Source organism: Lepisma saccharinum, chromosome 9 (assembly GCF_977018435.1).
Source record: "Lepisma saccharinum chromosome 9, izLepSacc3.1, whole genome shotgun sequence".
Taxonomy (NCBI): Eukaryota; Metazoa; Arthropoda; class Insecta; order Zygentoma; family Lepismatidae; genus Lepisma; species Lepisma saccharinum.
The window spans coordinates 33,040,583-33,056,413 of NC_139237.1; the positions used below are offsets into that span (position 1 = coordinate 33,040,583).

General features: G+C 38.7%; 1 protein-coding gene across 1 annotated transcript in view; it reads left to right on the forward strand.

The window, feature by feature from the left end:
* The first annotated feature begins 1,246 nt into the window (after positions 1-1,246).
* Positions 1,247-15,831, forward strand: part of LOC145992360 (glycine receptor subunit alpha-2-like) — a 41,049-nt gene continuing 26,464 nt past the window's right edge. The window contains exons 1-2 of the mRNA XM_083128742.1: positions 1,247-1,419; positions 6,434-6,516. Of these exons, the coding sequence (XP_082984868.1) occupies positions 1,247-1,419; positions 6,434-6,516 (256 nt within the window). The remainder of the gene's footprint in view (positions 1,420-6,433; positions 6,517-15,831) is intronic.

Consider the following 15,831-nt stretch of genomic DNA (forward strand, 5'->3'; position numbering starts at 1 on the left):
ACGCACGCACATACTATATTACCATCCACCCATCTCTCTCTCTTTTACGGCAGTACATATTTGTTGCCGGCTCTCCTTGTTTAGTATATGTAGGTTGGCAAAAATTGCTTTATGCACTGTAAGGCAAGCCTCAAGCAAAGTTGCCAGCTCCTTGCTTTAGGCTAGGTTAGACCAAGGGAAAAAAAAGCTGTAGGTAGGCTATCGGTTGTTTAACTCTTCCCTCTCTCTCTTCTCTCTCTTTTTTGTAAAAGGTTATGGCAAAAATACCAGTAGGTTGGCAACCTTGCTTTATGCACTGTAAGGCAAGTCTTAAGTAAGGTTGCCAGCTCCTTGCTTTAGGTTAGGTTAGATCTGGTTAGGTTAGGTTAGGTTAGGTTAGGTTAGGGTGGGTTAGGTTAGGTTAGGTTAGGTTAGGTTAGGGTGGGTGTTGGCAGCTGTCGGTTGTTTAACTCTTCCCTCTCTCTCTCTCCTCTCTCTTTTTTGTAAAAGGTTATGGCAAAAATACCAGTAGGTTGGCAACCTTGCTTTATGCACTGTAAGGCAAGTCTTAAGTAAGTTTGCCAGCTCCTTGCTTTAGGCTAGGTTAGACCTGGTTAGGTTAGGTTAGGTTAGGTTAGGTTAGGTTAGGTTAGGTTAGGGTGGGTGTTGGCAGCTGTCGGTTGTTTAACTCTTCCCTCTCTCTCTCTCCTCTCTCTCTCTCCTCTCTCTCTCTCCTCTCTCTCTCTCCTCTCTCTCTCTCCTCTCTCTTTTTTTGTAAAAGGCTATGGCAAAAGTACCAGTAGGTTGGCAACTTTGCTTTATGCACTGTAAAGCAAGCCTCAAGCAAGGTTGCCAGCTTCTTGCTTTATGCACTGTAACGCAAGCCTCAAGCAAGGTTGCCAGCTCCTTGTTTTAGGCTAGGTTAGACCCAAAAAAAAAACCTTAGTGATTTTTTCGAGTAAAATATTGGCAACACTGCCAGAAAATAAGGCTCATGCCTTACAAGAGCAAACCATTAAGGTGAGCCTCAAGCAAGGAGCTGGCAACCTTGCTTGAGGCTAGGTTAGACCCAAAAAAAAACCTTGGTGATTTTTTCGAGTAAGCAGCTGGCAACACTGCCAGAAAATGGGGCTCATGCCTTACAAGAGAAATCCATTAAGGCGAGCCCCACCGAGCCCCATTTTCGGTTGCAGAACTGTCTTTTTACCCCTACTAGACAATTCTCTTGGACGCTGCAATATATTTTATTTGGGTGGACAATCGAGTGATGGCAGATGAAGGTGACGTCATCTTGGTAAAAGAGGACTTCGTGGATAAACTATGGCTACCAAAAATTGCGTTCTACCCTGCAAGGAGTTTGAATGCAATATCTGGATTGGGAGCCTCGTCGTTTCGCTTGTACTTCCGAAGGAGGCTGTTCGATTTCGGTTCCAAAACAAGGTAACTTTCACATATTATTTCTTCTGAGAAGTCACAGGTTCAAATCTTTTATCCCAGTTTTCTTTATTATTTTTCTCCAATTAACAAAAGAGTGCAATTGCTGTAGTAGTCCCTATCCACGAGTCCAATCAGAAAACATGTTATGCTCCTCTTGCATTCCTTGTCACAAAAATATAAAAACTTCAATTAAGACTGGAACATACTTTTGAAAACTTACGACTAGTTACTATATTACTTTGATTTCTTTATGTTATTAGTTTATTGAATTTGTCTTCTAGGCGTTTATGTACACAACTTAATTAAATTCTATTTCAACATTTATTGATATTGCCAAGTACTTAACACACAATGATTGTTAACAGGGCATATTATGTTCTTGAAGCGACAGTAACAAGTTTGTGAAATGTATTGCTGTGACAATGAATTTGTTGTAATTAAATGGAAGGTTCGTGAAAATTTTTAACAGGGCACGATACAAGAGTATAATTTCCCCTATAAACCCTCTCCAAGACAACCACGCTAACATAGGTAAAGGTAAAGTTCATCGTGCACATAGCACCGTGCCATGAAGGCACATTTTAGAGAATGTGGGGGTGGGGCTCCAAACATTCTCGAAATCGTCAACTTTGGAGGTGATTTGATCAGCACCAAGCTCCGATCTCCTTTAGCGACTATAGGGCTCGCCCTGTTTCTGATGATCAGTTGGCATCTGGAACAAACATGGCTTATATAACAGAAGGAGCATCATGCCGACCAAACCACCTCCTTGTCGCCGACATCGAGAATGTGTCGAGCTTACCACCATATCTCATATGTGCTATTAAGGGGACGGTGGAATATACTCTCTTGACAGTGAAAAAAAAGTTTTTTTATAGTGCTGAGCCGGTACCACTTTGAACCGATACCGATACCGATACTTCTTGTATAATTCCAAATTTAAAATAACAAAGGTTAAAAATTATATGTGTGTGTCTGTGTAATTATTATTACATTTTATACGTATGCATTTCTGACGAGGCCGATGAATACATTTACTCACGAAACGATCTGTTGCAACGATGCATCTCAACTTTACATTATTTTTAAATTGGTGATCGATCAGATGTTTCAAATATGTATTTATATCAGGCGATTGACTTCAGTACCGTGATATTCCGAAGTGACTTTGCTTTCGATATAGTTTCGGCAAATGATTTCTAAGAGAAATTAAATGCATAGTTCTATCGCTTGTCGTGGGAGGAAATCCAAACCCATTACTACACTTTCCAGAAACTACCCATCTGCCGTCATCTGTCGTTGAAAGAAAATTATTCATCTGCCGCGTTCCTTGTGCCGAAACACGCCTGCCCAAAACTAGTGGCGTAGCTTTATAGTACGCCCATACGCCCGGCGTTCCCTGATCTAAAATTTCAAAAATACGTAAATGCTGTTAATGTAAAGTAAATCTTGACTAATATCATATATGTTTGACCTTCATGGCATTATAATAGCTATTTTTCGCGATCCGCTTGCAACGCTCCACTAACAACACTCGTTCCAGCATTTTTTTCAATACCTTTCCTGCCTGGACGCCGGGAAGGTTCGGAGTAAAGAACTCTATGTTCCTTGCTGCCTTTCTGGAGGGAAAGCTTGGACATCTACAGCACGCTGGCAAATGCTCTCTCTTACGCCAGCGTATGGAGCAGAGGGCTACGTGATTGGTTCATGTGACCCTTCCTGCCTTCTGAATCAGACGACAGCGGTAGAATTCCTACCCGATTCTTCGCGCTCGTGCTATGTGATGCTACAATACGCAATATTGACTGACATAACTTTACCAAACTCAAATATACCATTTCTTAATGACCATTGCATTGTATAATTTATCGCACGAACAGCGATGTGTATTAAAAACTAAAAGATCAACATAGTTTTTGTCAAATAAGTTGGTGAAGTCCTCGTGGTAGAAGTTCAACCTGTGCCTGCTCTACCACTTAACCCGCAAAACTATTTATTATTATTATTATTGTTATTATATCATTAGTATTTAACTGCTTAATATTGTGTCAATGGAAATGTTTAGCATTCATTTGAAAACCCTTAACATCGAATGGTCTGTGGACAAAATTATTTTAAAATGTATATCACCATTCCAAAATGCAATAAACAGTGGTCTGAATTACTAATCGGCACTGTTACGTCAGTAGAGTGTACGATAGTTGGATCATCCGCTCACCTCTGTGTCAGAGTGTTTTGCACAGCGCGCCAAGACGACAGAGGCACCTGATTCGAATCCCGGCGTGAGCACGGGTGTTGTTTGGGAGTGTCCCTTCTTCAACATCATCACTCATATTCGTATTCGCGATTAACCAAAAGTGGTAGAAAAGCGAAGTAAAATAAACCAAATCAATCAGTAGTTGGATCATCCACAACAATGACGTCTACTGTTGTGCAGAGGCGCTTGTGATTCAGGTAGGTTTTTAATGACTTGCAAAAAGGTATAAAACACCAGAGTTCAAAACATTTGTGGCATAGTGAGGCATCTAATTTTCTAGCTAAAACATGCTTGGATGATGTTTTATTGAAAACCCAGCTGACTTCAAGCAAATAATACCTGTGGCGACTAATTCCATAAGAAAATTACGTATTAAGCAAAAGAGGGCCGACACTTGCTTCGAACTTAGCGTTCCTACCCGAAATGCCCATGCTACGCCACTGGAACAAACAAAAGTCTAAAGTTGGAAAGGAAAACGGCGACTAGCCCAGGTATTAGAATTTCCAGGAAAATGCTATGTACTATGTCTGAGAGACGTCCACCACTTTCAAGGGAGATGACCTTTTTGACTGCGGGAGGTCTCTAAAGAGAGGGATGTCCGCAAACACCAAAGAAAATGGAAGTATTACCAACAGATGCATCGTTGGCTTTCGGGACCTCGTTGGGGTTATTGTTACACAAGACCGCATCTGTACGAACAAAGCCTGGTAGACTTCGAAGGGAACTGAACAGAAGCAGCGAACTTCCAGGTGATAATTTTACGTTACGCTTGATTTGCAAGATACTTGACCGCGAGTCTTATCTGCGTACAGATCTTTGTGTCACGCACTTGCTGTTCCCGGAAACTTGAGTACAGGTTCATTTGACAAATGCACAACGAATTTTCATTTTTTTTTCAAAACCAAAGGTAAGTTTGAAAAGGTGAACGAAACTTTGTAATGGAAAAAAGTTACAATTGGTTTTGCCCGCGCCTCTTGCGACTCAAAAACAATGGTATCGGCTATATCGGTGCAAAAATATCAACCAATACTTACCGATACCCATACATCGGTATCGGTATCTGCTCAGCCCTAGTTTTTTTTTATTTTCATATGATTACTTATGATCATTGCATATGATAAAATGGTTTAAAACTCATATTTAAATTTTAAATGTGAGAAATGTATACCGTGTAAGTCACCTAAAATTACCACCGGAAATATTTCGTGAAGAACAATAAATATTGAAAAACTGCTTTCGCAGATATATACGTATGAGAGGGGCTCATGAAATTAGTGGACACAATATGTTCAACTACGTAAGGAAGTACGATTTTCAACACAAACTTAGTTGTTGTTTTTTTTAATGGAAACCCCATTTTATTTTCAGCTCATTTGAAAGTACGGAAAAAATCATTAAGAATGGCGTTTATTACATTGTAATACATCAAGTAGTTCTCAAGTAATTGTAACCTAAAGTTGAGCGTGAAGGCGCATGCTTCACTATGCCTGTCAGCAGAGCAGAGCGCAAATGCAGCCGCGGATACAGCCTGCACGCATGTGCTGCATTTTTCCTACACTCCCCATAGATAAGTATCATCCCGACCTTTTCAGAGTCTGAAAATCCTGTTTTCTCAGCACCAGTTCTGACGTACGTACACTATCACAAACGTCTTGTTAATTAATGCACTTTGTTACGCCCTTGGTTTATTTGATAAATTTGATAAATCAATTTGAAGGAAAAATGTATAAGCTCCAAAGTTTGAAAGTTGAAAACCTAAAGATTTGTCGTGACGAAACGAGAAGAGTTGATTGTTCCAATGTACTAAAAATTATGAGGTAAATAAATGAATGCCATTAAAAATTAGAAAAATTTTAATGTATTAACATTTATGTATGTATCTGATGGCGGAATGTTTAAAATTTATACTTTTATATTAACAATTATTTGTTAGAGTTGACGAGCTGTGTCTTTGAAGGTGGCCTTGGCTACTCCGCGCAGAGTGTGAGAGAGATACTTTTATGTAGTTGCCACCTACTCGCCCTTTGGGTGATCGACAGCAAGGACAGAACGCAAGGATAATGACGCGCAGCCTGTAGCTCCTCCCCCTTGCTACTGCGCAGCCGTGCTTGGGCAGGGTTCACCCGCAAAGATACAGCTCGTCAACTCTAACTCAGAAAGATGTATTAGAAACTTTTAGATAATTTGTCAAAGCTTACTTATGTACAAACTACACATTTTGTTGTAACCCACAGTTGTTAGAAAATAACAACTTTCCTAAGTTCAACGCACAGCATGCTGCAGAGTAACATGTTTGTTACGATACACGAATGGCGTCAAAAGGGGGATATCCTATGTTACGACACTCGACTCAACTTGTGAGAATGTTTGTTTCAAGCGTCAACTTCAGGTTACAATTAGTTGAGAACTATTTGATGTATTACAATGTAATAAACGCCATTCTTAATGATTTTGTCCCCACTTTCAAATGGGCTGAAAATAAAATGTGGTTTCCATTAAAAACAACAACAACTAAGTTTGTGTTGAAAATCGTACTTCCTTACGTAGTTGAACGCATTGTGTCCACTAATTTCATGAGCCCCTCTCATACCTATATATCTGCGAAAGCAGTTTTTCAATATTTATTATTGTTCACGAAATATTTCCAGTGGTAATTTTAGGTGACTCACCCTGTATATTATTTTTATTTAAGGAACTTTTTTTCAGGTTATGTACATGTGAAACTGCATACAATTATGTAATTTGTATTTCTAATTCCAGATGGTCTCTTGACTTGATCTGCGAAATGCAATTTGATTCATTCCCAATGGACATTCAGACGTGCTCATGGATTATAGAAGGGAGTAAGTGCTGCTCGTTACTGTAGTTCTATCTGTATTTCAGGAAAGGTTTCTTCCCTTTAGCTGAAAACCAAGCAGCTACCCTTTGATCCCTTATTTGTAAATTTCTCATGAGAATTATAGAAGCAGAAACACATTGTTTGAAAACATTTTCTGACACATAAACACTGCGTCCGTTTTGACTCCTGGTCGAGATAGCGTGTGACTGCAGAACGGCGAGGCACGGCGCAGATGCCGACAGTTTCGGCCGTGACGTCAGGCTTATTTTTACACACATATCTTTTCAGCATGTGCGTAAAGTGTGAATGGAATTGGCCATCTCGTTTAACAACTCTAATAACACAGGTTAGTACTCGCTATGCAATATAAATGCAATTTTCTGCATGCTAAAGATATGTGCGTAAAATTAAGGGGGACGTAACAGGATGGAAATATCGACATCTGTGTCATGCCTTGCCATCTTCAGTCACGCACTATTTCGGCCCCGAGCGAAAATGAACGCACTGTATATTGTTTAAACTCCGTACCAGCTAACTGTAGACTAGGCGAACGAGAACAAGTCTCTGCGCAAGTAGTGACGGACGACGGTCCACCAATGAACAGTGAGAGAAACGGGATTGTGTAATGGGCGACGGGAGTTACCCGATTTCCTCCTTTTCTCTGTAAGTGTTGCAAACTTTTGAAAAGGATACTACCAAACGCACATGGCACACGGACCCTATTTTTGTCTCCAGGTCCGTACGATAGGTTTAAGAATTTCTTAGGGAAATATTAAGGATAAAACTGCAAGAACAAATTTTAACAAGCCGTGCATTTAGGGTAGAGGACTAAAGTCTGGACCGTACGTCCGTGCATGCCATGAAATGTCCGTACATGTACAGTCAGGACCGTACGGTTGGCAACGCTGCGCTTTCACCACTCGATTTTCCTCCTCCTCTTCTGCCGTTATGAGCGGCCCTGTTCTACAGTTAGCTGGGACAGGGTATAACTGTTCTTGTAGTAAATGCCACGTTTCCTACGCAATAAACAATAATCACTTTTTCTCTGATGGTTGTGTTGACAAGTACGGAGATTGTATATCCATTCAGAAGTGTGCATTTTATATACACGATATATTAATTGAATCGAACTTTTAAGTCCATTTTATATACAGGTAGGTTAATATTTTCAGTTCACTGCCGGACCCTGTGGCCGAGTAGCACATCACGCTGTGACGCCAAGGGTCCCGCTCGGACTTGGTTGTTTGTGAATGTTCATTCATCAATTTCATCATTTCATCACTCATCCCCATTTTCGCAAATTAGCCAAGAGGCACAAACCGCAAAGTTAAATAAAATAAATAAATAAATCAATTTTCAGTTCACATTATGAACCCTTAGCTGCAGCGTCCAATCATCACTTTGTGCAAAGTTTCAGACGTAAGTGGTATTTTATTGTCAGTTAACAAAACCTTGAAAAGTTTCTTCGCAATTGGACTTACACGAGAGAAAAAATTAATCCATTTTGGAAATAGCAAGTGTAAAGGAAACTTTTTAATAGCTTGAGAGAGCGAAAGTATGCTGAACATGACAAAAAATTATGCTCCATCACATAGAAAATAGTCGATTGTCCATATATATGTCCCAACAAAGGGGCACATATATTAACCTAATTTGGTTTTTCATGACATGAAAAACTATATAGTTCAGTAATATTGCTTACAAATCATTCAAAACCTGGAAAGTTAGGAAAGACGCTTCATAAAATTCCTTCTGGAGCATTCTTGTTATTTCCTTTCAATATGTAAAGAATCTCCAAATGTTTCTGCTGTAATCCACCATAGCATAATTCCCTCCCCCCACCCACACTAAATTAAATAGGTACATGTACTTAACTTTTTCAACATATACACAATTATGTTTAAATTACTTGAATAATCATATTCGCTGGTCCTGTCTAAAAATGTAAAGAAACCATATATTGGAAATTACTGGAACAACAAATATCACTTTCATATTTGTTTCTATCAAATAATAAGTCATTAGTCATCTCGACTGGATCCTCTGTCTGACCGTGAAGGATATAAATTGCTTTCACAACTTTGTATAACCCTTGTATAGTTTGTGCTTTTAAGGCGATTCTCAGCAACATACACAATATACACAACCATACATTTTTGAATCCTTGTCCCTAGGTTCAAAACGTGTAGTATCTGAAGTTCTGTGGATGCTACTTTAGCCAACACACAGGTACTTCTTCAAATTATAACTTAACGCCCATTTCCTTTTAGATATATATAGGTTTATTAATATTATATTTACATAAGTTAATTCTTGACCGTTATTCGCACAATCTACATTTCGGTGTACCCTGTCTCTCCTTCCCGAAGAGAGTGTGTAGACTCGCGTAGCCACTGGCTCCACGAGTAAAAAAAAATATATAACCCTCAGTACCAAAAAAGGTGGCTGAAGGTAGGTGTACATATATATCCGGTTTCCAACATGGGATGTACTATTGAATTAAATGTGAAAGAAAGATCAAGTGTGTGTATTATACGCAAGAAAGAAAGAAAGTTAAAGTCTCCGCCGATTTATAGTATCAAGAAAAATTCTTTGTTTCGGCCCATAGAGAAAAGACACCTCTTTACCTATCCGTATTGCAGCAAAACATCTGAGACCGACTGTTCCCTTTCCTTCCTTTTACAGGCCCCGCTAATCACCTAACTGGGAACTTTCCGCTTGTCGGCTGTCCAGACACACCTACCTACCCAACAGCCAAGAATATGCACGTACATGAATACATGGACATCCACAACATTACCAAAATACATGATACTAAAACCCGATCCATCCAATTAAATTAATTAATTAAACATATAAAATAAAAGAGGATCACGTAATGATTCACCTCATTACACCCTTTATCTACTGACGGTACTTTAAAGTACCAGTGCTCTGAAAATCACTTTCTGGCCCCAGCATTTGTTAAATCCTGGTGGTACTCATACGTACCATGCTTACGTATGTTCTATATCGGTCCATAGATGGCAGTGTGTGCTTGCTTTTGTTTTCTTACGTCCAGAAGGATGTGACAAGCAGTGTAGCATGCTGACAAGCAGCCATTTTACAAGGAAAAGTTTTTTCTGAATATTTGCATTTATATTTAGTCATCAAAACATGGAAAGTATTCCATTATTTTTTTATTGGTTTGTGAAAATTTGGATGTAATATGTGCAAAACATATTAGTTTTCTCAAGAGATTATCCAAATTAAGCATAAATTTAATTTTGGTACTTGTAAGTGCCGTCAGGCGTCAGGCGTCTGGAGCATGATATATTTATATACAGTGACGTTCCGAGGATTTTTGAAAAGGGGGGGTTATGTATACTATCTTTAGTAGTCAGTCCTTATTTTGCCATATTTTCCTGACTTTGACATCCTCTTTTTAGTAATATTGGTCCAAAAGGGGGGGGGGTCATGACCCACACCAGCACGGCACTATTTGTGTACATTAGTATAAAGGCCATAATTTCACTGCAAGAAAGAAAAAACGAATGTAGGAGGAACATAAAAAGATACAGGTAATTCCTAAATTTACAAAACATGCATTTAACACATATGTAATGTGTTTATATATAGGGAAAATCTTACAGTACCGGACATCAGACAGTGCCGGACAGCGCTAGTTCTCGCTTCGGGCGCTACAGAGCAGCAGTTGCCAGGTACATGTACTGTGTGTACATGTGTGTGTGTATCAATGTTCAACATAGTTTGGGCACGCAAATCTGCTCGGAGTGTCGTTGGAAAGAGGGGCGGTTGATGCAGTTCGTAGGAAAAGTGTGTGTCGAAAGTTATTTTCACTGTGATATTCCTCCAGATCGATATAAGCCGGAGATATTGTTTTATAGGTAAGTGTGCATATAGGAATCTAGTGCGTGATAGCTGATAAAGAATTCACGATAGCATCTGCACACAATGTAAAATTGGACGAGGTTCTATCATGTGGCGATCGTACAGTACCGGACAACGTAGAGTCTTCCAGTACCGGACAAGCAGAATTTCAAAACCAATCATACAGAAATATATGTTTCTGGGCTTGTTAATACCGCCTTCTCTTCCATCTGCAGAATGGAACTTGCACAGTCAGCTATCTGCTGCACAGGTTCTTTTCCTAGGAACCCAGAGGTATTTGTTGATTTGGATTTCCTTCCCTCTGAGAACTTTACGGAGACTAATGCGGACTATGTTTCTGCAACACCAGTGCCGAATGATCTGTTAATTGCTACATCAACACTCTCAGCCTCTGAGAACTTTACGGAGACTAATGCGGACTATGTTTCTGCAACACCAGTGCCGAATGATCTGTTAATTGCTACATCAACACTCTCAGCAAAGAGAATTAGCAACTCCACAGCCTCTGAATCATGACCTTCGTTCACTGATCTGTGAAGAAGAAGAAAAAAATGAAAACCCAGAAGAGATGAAATGAACGAGACATGCAGGACGTTGGAAAGATGGAACGAAGAAACACATCCCGCACTTCTACACGGCGAGCAAAGGAGGATGAAGACTACATGCCACCTATGAAGAAGACAAAATACCTGGACTTGGTTCTGATGAGAAAGAAATTACGGAATTTATCATTTGTAGCGATACATTCAATGAAGAATGGGCGCAATGTCTGGTTGGGCTCACGTCTAATGTACAGATGAGAAAAGCATCTTGTACTTTACTTGTGAACATTGCAAGAATGATGCTAAACTGAAGCAAGTACTTGCCACTGCATTTAGGTTGTCGGTGATTTGAAATTTATGATTTCGTTATGTAGGTACATGCTAACACATTGCCTGTCCGGTACTGGACGACAATTTTTGTTATTCCTCAAATGTTACTTTTTTCTTGTTTCAATCTCATTTGTACTTTGGTTCGCATTTTTCATCAATGATTCTCTGTTCTTAATAAAGGATGTCTTGAAGTACCGTAACGAACCTTTCAGAGCACCTTATCGGCGACTTCGGGTAAGTTCGGGTTCCGTTCGGGATAGCGAACGAAAAAATCGTTGCTTTGAGTAACATGCAAACGTGACAAACCAACATGCGGAGGAGGAAAATGAAGGGCGATGATTCGCTGACGCGTTAAGTGACGCGTGAATGTATACAAAACTTTAAATTACTACGACCAAAGTCTAGTAAGCGCTGCGAGAATCGAAATGGAAGTCAAGGACTTTTTTAAAACTTACATCATAGGCGGGATGGAAAGGAAAAAAATATCGTCGCGCTTGCGACAGTGTGTTTACTTGAACACTTCCGTGCTCGTACAATAACAAAACTTGGGAAGCTGCTAGCAAACTAAATGACTAATAAACCTTGCATAAGGTACAATCAAACGTAAAAAAATGAATTATACTTAAAATTTAAATCGTAATGAATATAAAAATTCTAGGCGAACGTGAAGTCGTAAAAATATGGTCTGTAAACGATACAACAGGTTCGGGAACCTGAAAATTTGGCTTACTTTCTGCTTTTAAAGTAACACTTGAAACTTTCTTGACTTTTACTGGAAACTGATTCGCAAATAAATCGTTAAATTTTACAACTGGCTGAACACAGGGTGAAATAGGCAATTCACTTTCCATTTTGCGGCTGTTTTGAACAAAATTAGGACCCTTGCTTACGGCAAATTTCTGAACTCTATCTTTAACGGATAAAATATTCTTCGGCAAATCTATACTGTCGTCTTTAGTGACAAAAATATTTCTGGATACATACTGAACTTCTTGTTGTACCCTAGGTTGAATAATAATGGACTGAGGCAGGGGTGGGGGAATTGGCGGGTGACTCGTTTTTAATGGTACCACTTCAACAATCGGTGCAACATCGTCGTAAATCTGATCAATGGACGGTGAATCATTAAGTTTGCTTAACGGTAATTCGTTGGTACACTCATGGTCATAAATAATAGATTTCTTGCGTTGACATTGAAAATAACAGATTATGAAAATTTTAAAAATACTAATACTAAATGTTGTTAATAATAAAATTGTAATTATATTATAAGGATAGTCAAAGGACTTGTTCAACAGATAAATAAAATTAGAAGCTTTTACGTATGGAAGAAATCCGTTTAAAATAACTAAAATCGCAATGATTTTCATGTTGCTTAGGCAATCAAAACAAACAGTTCTTCAAAGCTAATACGTACTTTAAGCCTGCCTAGTCTAATTAGTAAATATTTTAACTCAACTTTTAATTATTTCTCACTCTAGGCTCAATTTATCTGCGTAATTTATTTATTTAATATAATTTATTTATTCTCTAAATTTATTAGCACTGTTTAACTTATCTTATTTTGAATTTTACTGCAAATTTATCTTATTTAATTTCAGGTGTTAACTTTATGTTTAAATACTTGAAATCAATCGAACCGTACTGAGGTACAAGGTAAAGGAAAAATTGAAACTAATTTACTCCTGACTACCTGAAATAAAATAATAATTATTATTTATGCAAACTTTAAATGCATTAAAATACTAACATCACTAAAACTTGAAGAATCTTTAATTCTCTCTACTCATTCTAAAATATGCTTAGCATATTATTGTGGCAAAGCTTTAAACTAAAACCGTTGTGGTTTAATCATTATCATTCTGCGATGGTAGAATGGATTTCCAGGATTATCGGTAGCTATCCAATATCCGAAGGAAAATACTTGTTAGTGGAGCGCAATAAAATCTTGACGTCGACGTCTACATATTCATATAATATAAATATTCTCATAACTGGCGCTTAAAAATAAACTTTGCTAATATAATCATATACCTTCTTCTGAAGAGTAACTATAAAATTCTAGTGATGTATTCGCTGAGCTAGTATTATTACATACTGCAAAAAAAACCTTTTGTGCCTAAAGCACATTATTAAATAATAAGTCTGCTTTTAATCTTTAATATTATTAGTGCTATTTTATTATAAATTATTATTATGTCATGCAAGTGAAATTAATATATTAAACCTGTTACTTATATAAATTTTCAATTTTAGTGACCATTATCCATGTGTGAGACCGCGTTGTCCTCTTGATGATCTTCATCTTCACCTTGACCTGCCAAGTTTTCCTCGCCTTCACCGTCATCAGGCGCATAATATTTTTTGAGTCTCTGGACGGCAATAGAGTCCACTAATGTATTTCCACGCTTGTTCTGAAATTCCACCAGGTATGTATTAGGATTCTCTTCTCGAATAACTGTAGCTGGGCCTTTATAAATACCTGAAAAGCACCGTGCGGTTCCAATTTTCTGGGTGCTGTCAAAAATTAATACTTTATCACCTGGTTGAAATTTGATCTGCTTCCTCTTTCGATCATAATACTTCTTTACTTCAACATGTCGCTTCGCTAAGTTATCCGTAGCATTGGTTCTTGCTTTTTCCAATACTCGGAACCGTACATCATTCTCCACATTTTCACAGCTTGGTGTGTGTAATGCAAGCTCCCAGGGCAAAGTAGGTTGGAATCCATGTACTAAAAAGAATGGGCTATACCGCAAATTCTGATTCCTTGTAGTGTTATAACTAAATACACTTGGCTGTAAATATTGGACCCAATCTGTATGTTTTGAATTAACATAGCACTTCATTATACTCTGCAGTACGCCGTGGTTGCGTTCAGAAAGGCCTATAGAATTATGCAAACCTACTGGTGAAAACTTAATGGTGATTCCCCATTTATTGCCAAGTTCCTGGAAAAGCTTAGACTTAAATGCTGATCCGCGATCAGTGTAGATATCCTGTGGGGTTCCGTAGCGTAACACTATTTCCTCATACACAAATTCAGCTGCTGTACTGGCTGTGCAATCTGCAACTGGTTTGGCTATTAAATAGCGCGTCCCAAAATCTGTTGCAGCGATTATGTATCGATGACGAAGTTTGGATGAAGGAGGATATGGACCTGAAAAGTCCAGGCAAATCCGCTGAAATGGCTTCTGTGCGGGAAAAGTGCACAGTTCTCCTGCTGGTAGACCTGGACGGCGTTTATTCTGCTGGCATGTAATACATTCCCTAATTTTCCTCTGTATAAATAACTTCATATTTGGAAAATAAATTCGTGGTAATGCAACGTTGTAACATTTGGTAAATCCAAGATGAGAACCTCCTATGGGTGAAGCGTGGAGTGTCTCAATCACAGAATCACGTAACATCATGGGAATGCATAATAATTTCTTGGTAGTAGCTCCTAATTTCTGCTGTCTATATAATAATCCATCTTCCAACACATGATGATAGACCTGCCTCTGGATGTATAGAGGTAATGTTCCATCGTCCCTGTCTGGGTCCTCCAAAACTTTAATAATTGGGCCAAAAAATGAATCCTGTCTCTGATGTTCCGCGACATCTGTGGTTGCATCAAATAAAGTAAGTGTCCTGGGTTCGGGAATGTCCTCTTCAGTGTTGCCATCCTCTACGTTTTCTCCACATTCTCTGCTGAGGGGATCGGCGATGTTCTCCGTAGTTTTAACATGGATAGGAGTGAATGAAAAATCTTCCAAAAGGTTGCTCCATCGAAGAAGCTTTGAGCTCAAATTATGGGATGTCCTAATGTACGTAATAGCTTTATTGTCCGTATATAAATCAAAATGGCGCCCAACAAGATAAAATCTAAATGATTTGAAAGCATATAAAATTGCCGTTAGATCTTGTTCAATAACACTCAATCTTTTTTAAGTGTCCGTCAATGTTCTACTGCAGTACGCACATGGCAAGTACTCTCCTTCTGCATTGGGCTGCATTAATACGCCACTGACCGCATGAGATGAAGCATCGGTGAAAACCTTGGTGTTCTTCGCTGGATCGTACGGTAACAAAACAGGTGCAGTAATTAGAGCTTCCTTTAATTTCTCAAATGCTGATTGTTGTTCAGGACCCCATGTAAATTTCTTGCCCTTACGAATTAAACCCTGTAATGGTGATGCAATATCAGAAAAATTCTTGACATATTTCCTCACGTAGCTGCAAAGACCTAAAAACATTTTAACCTTTTTTGTGGTGGTGGGAACTTTATAATTTTTAATGGATGACAGTATTCTATCGCTTATACGATAGCCATATTTGCCCACATTGCGGCCCAAGGCAATTGTCTTATAGTATCCAAATGAACATTTAGGTACAGCCAATTTCAATCCGGCAGATCGTAAACATTGAAACATTTTCTCTAAATTCACCAACATATCCTTAAATGTATTGGCAAAAACAAACATGTCATCGATATAGAAGGCAAAGTTATTGTCATTCATACCCGCTGTAGCGAGCTGAACACATTGGGTCATCGCCGCAGGAGAAGTCACATG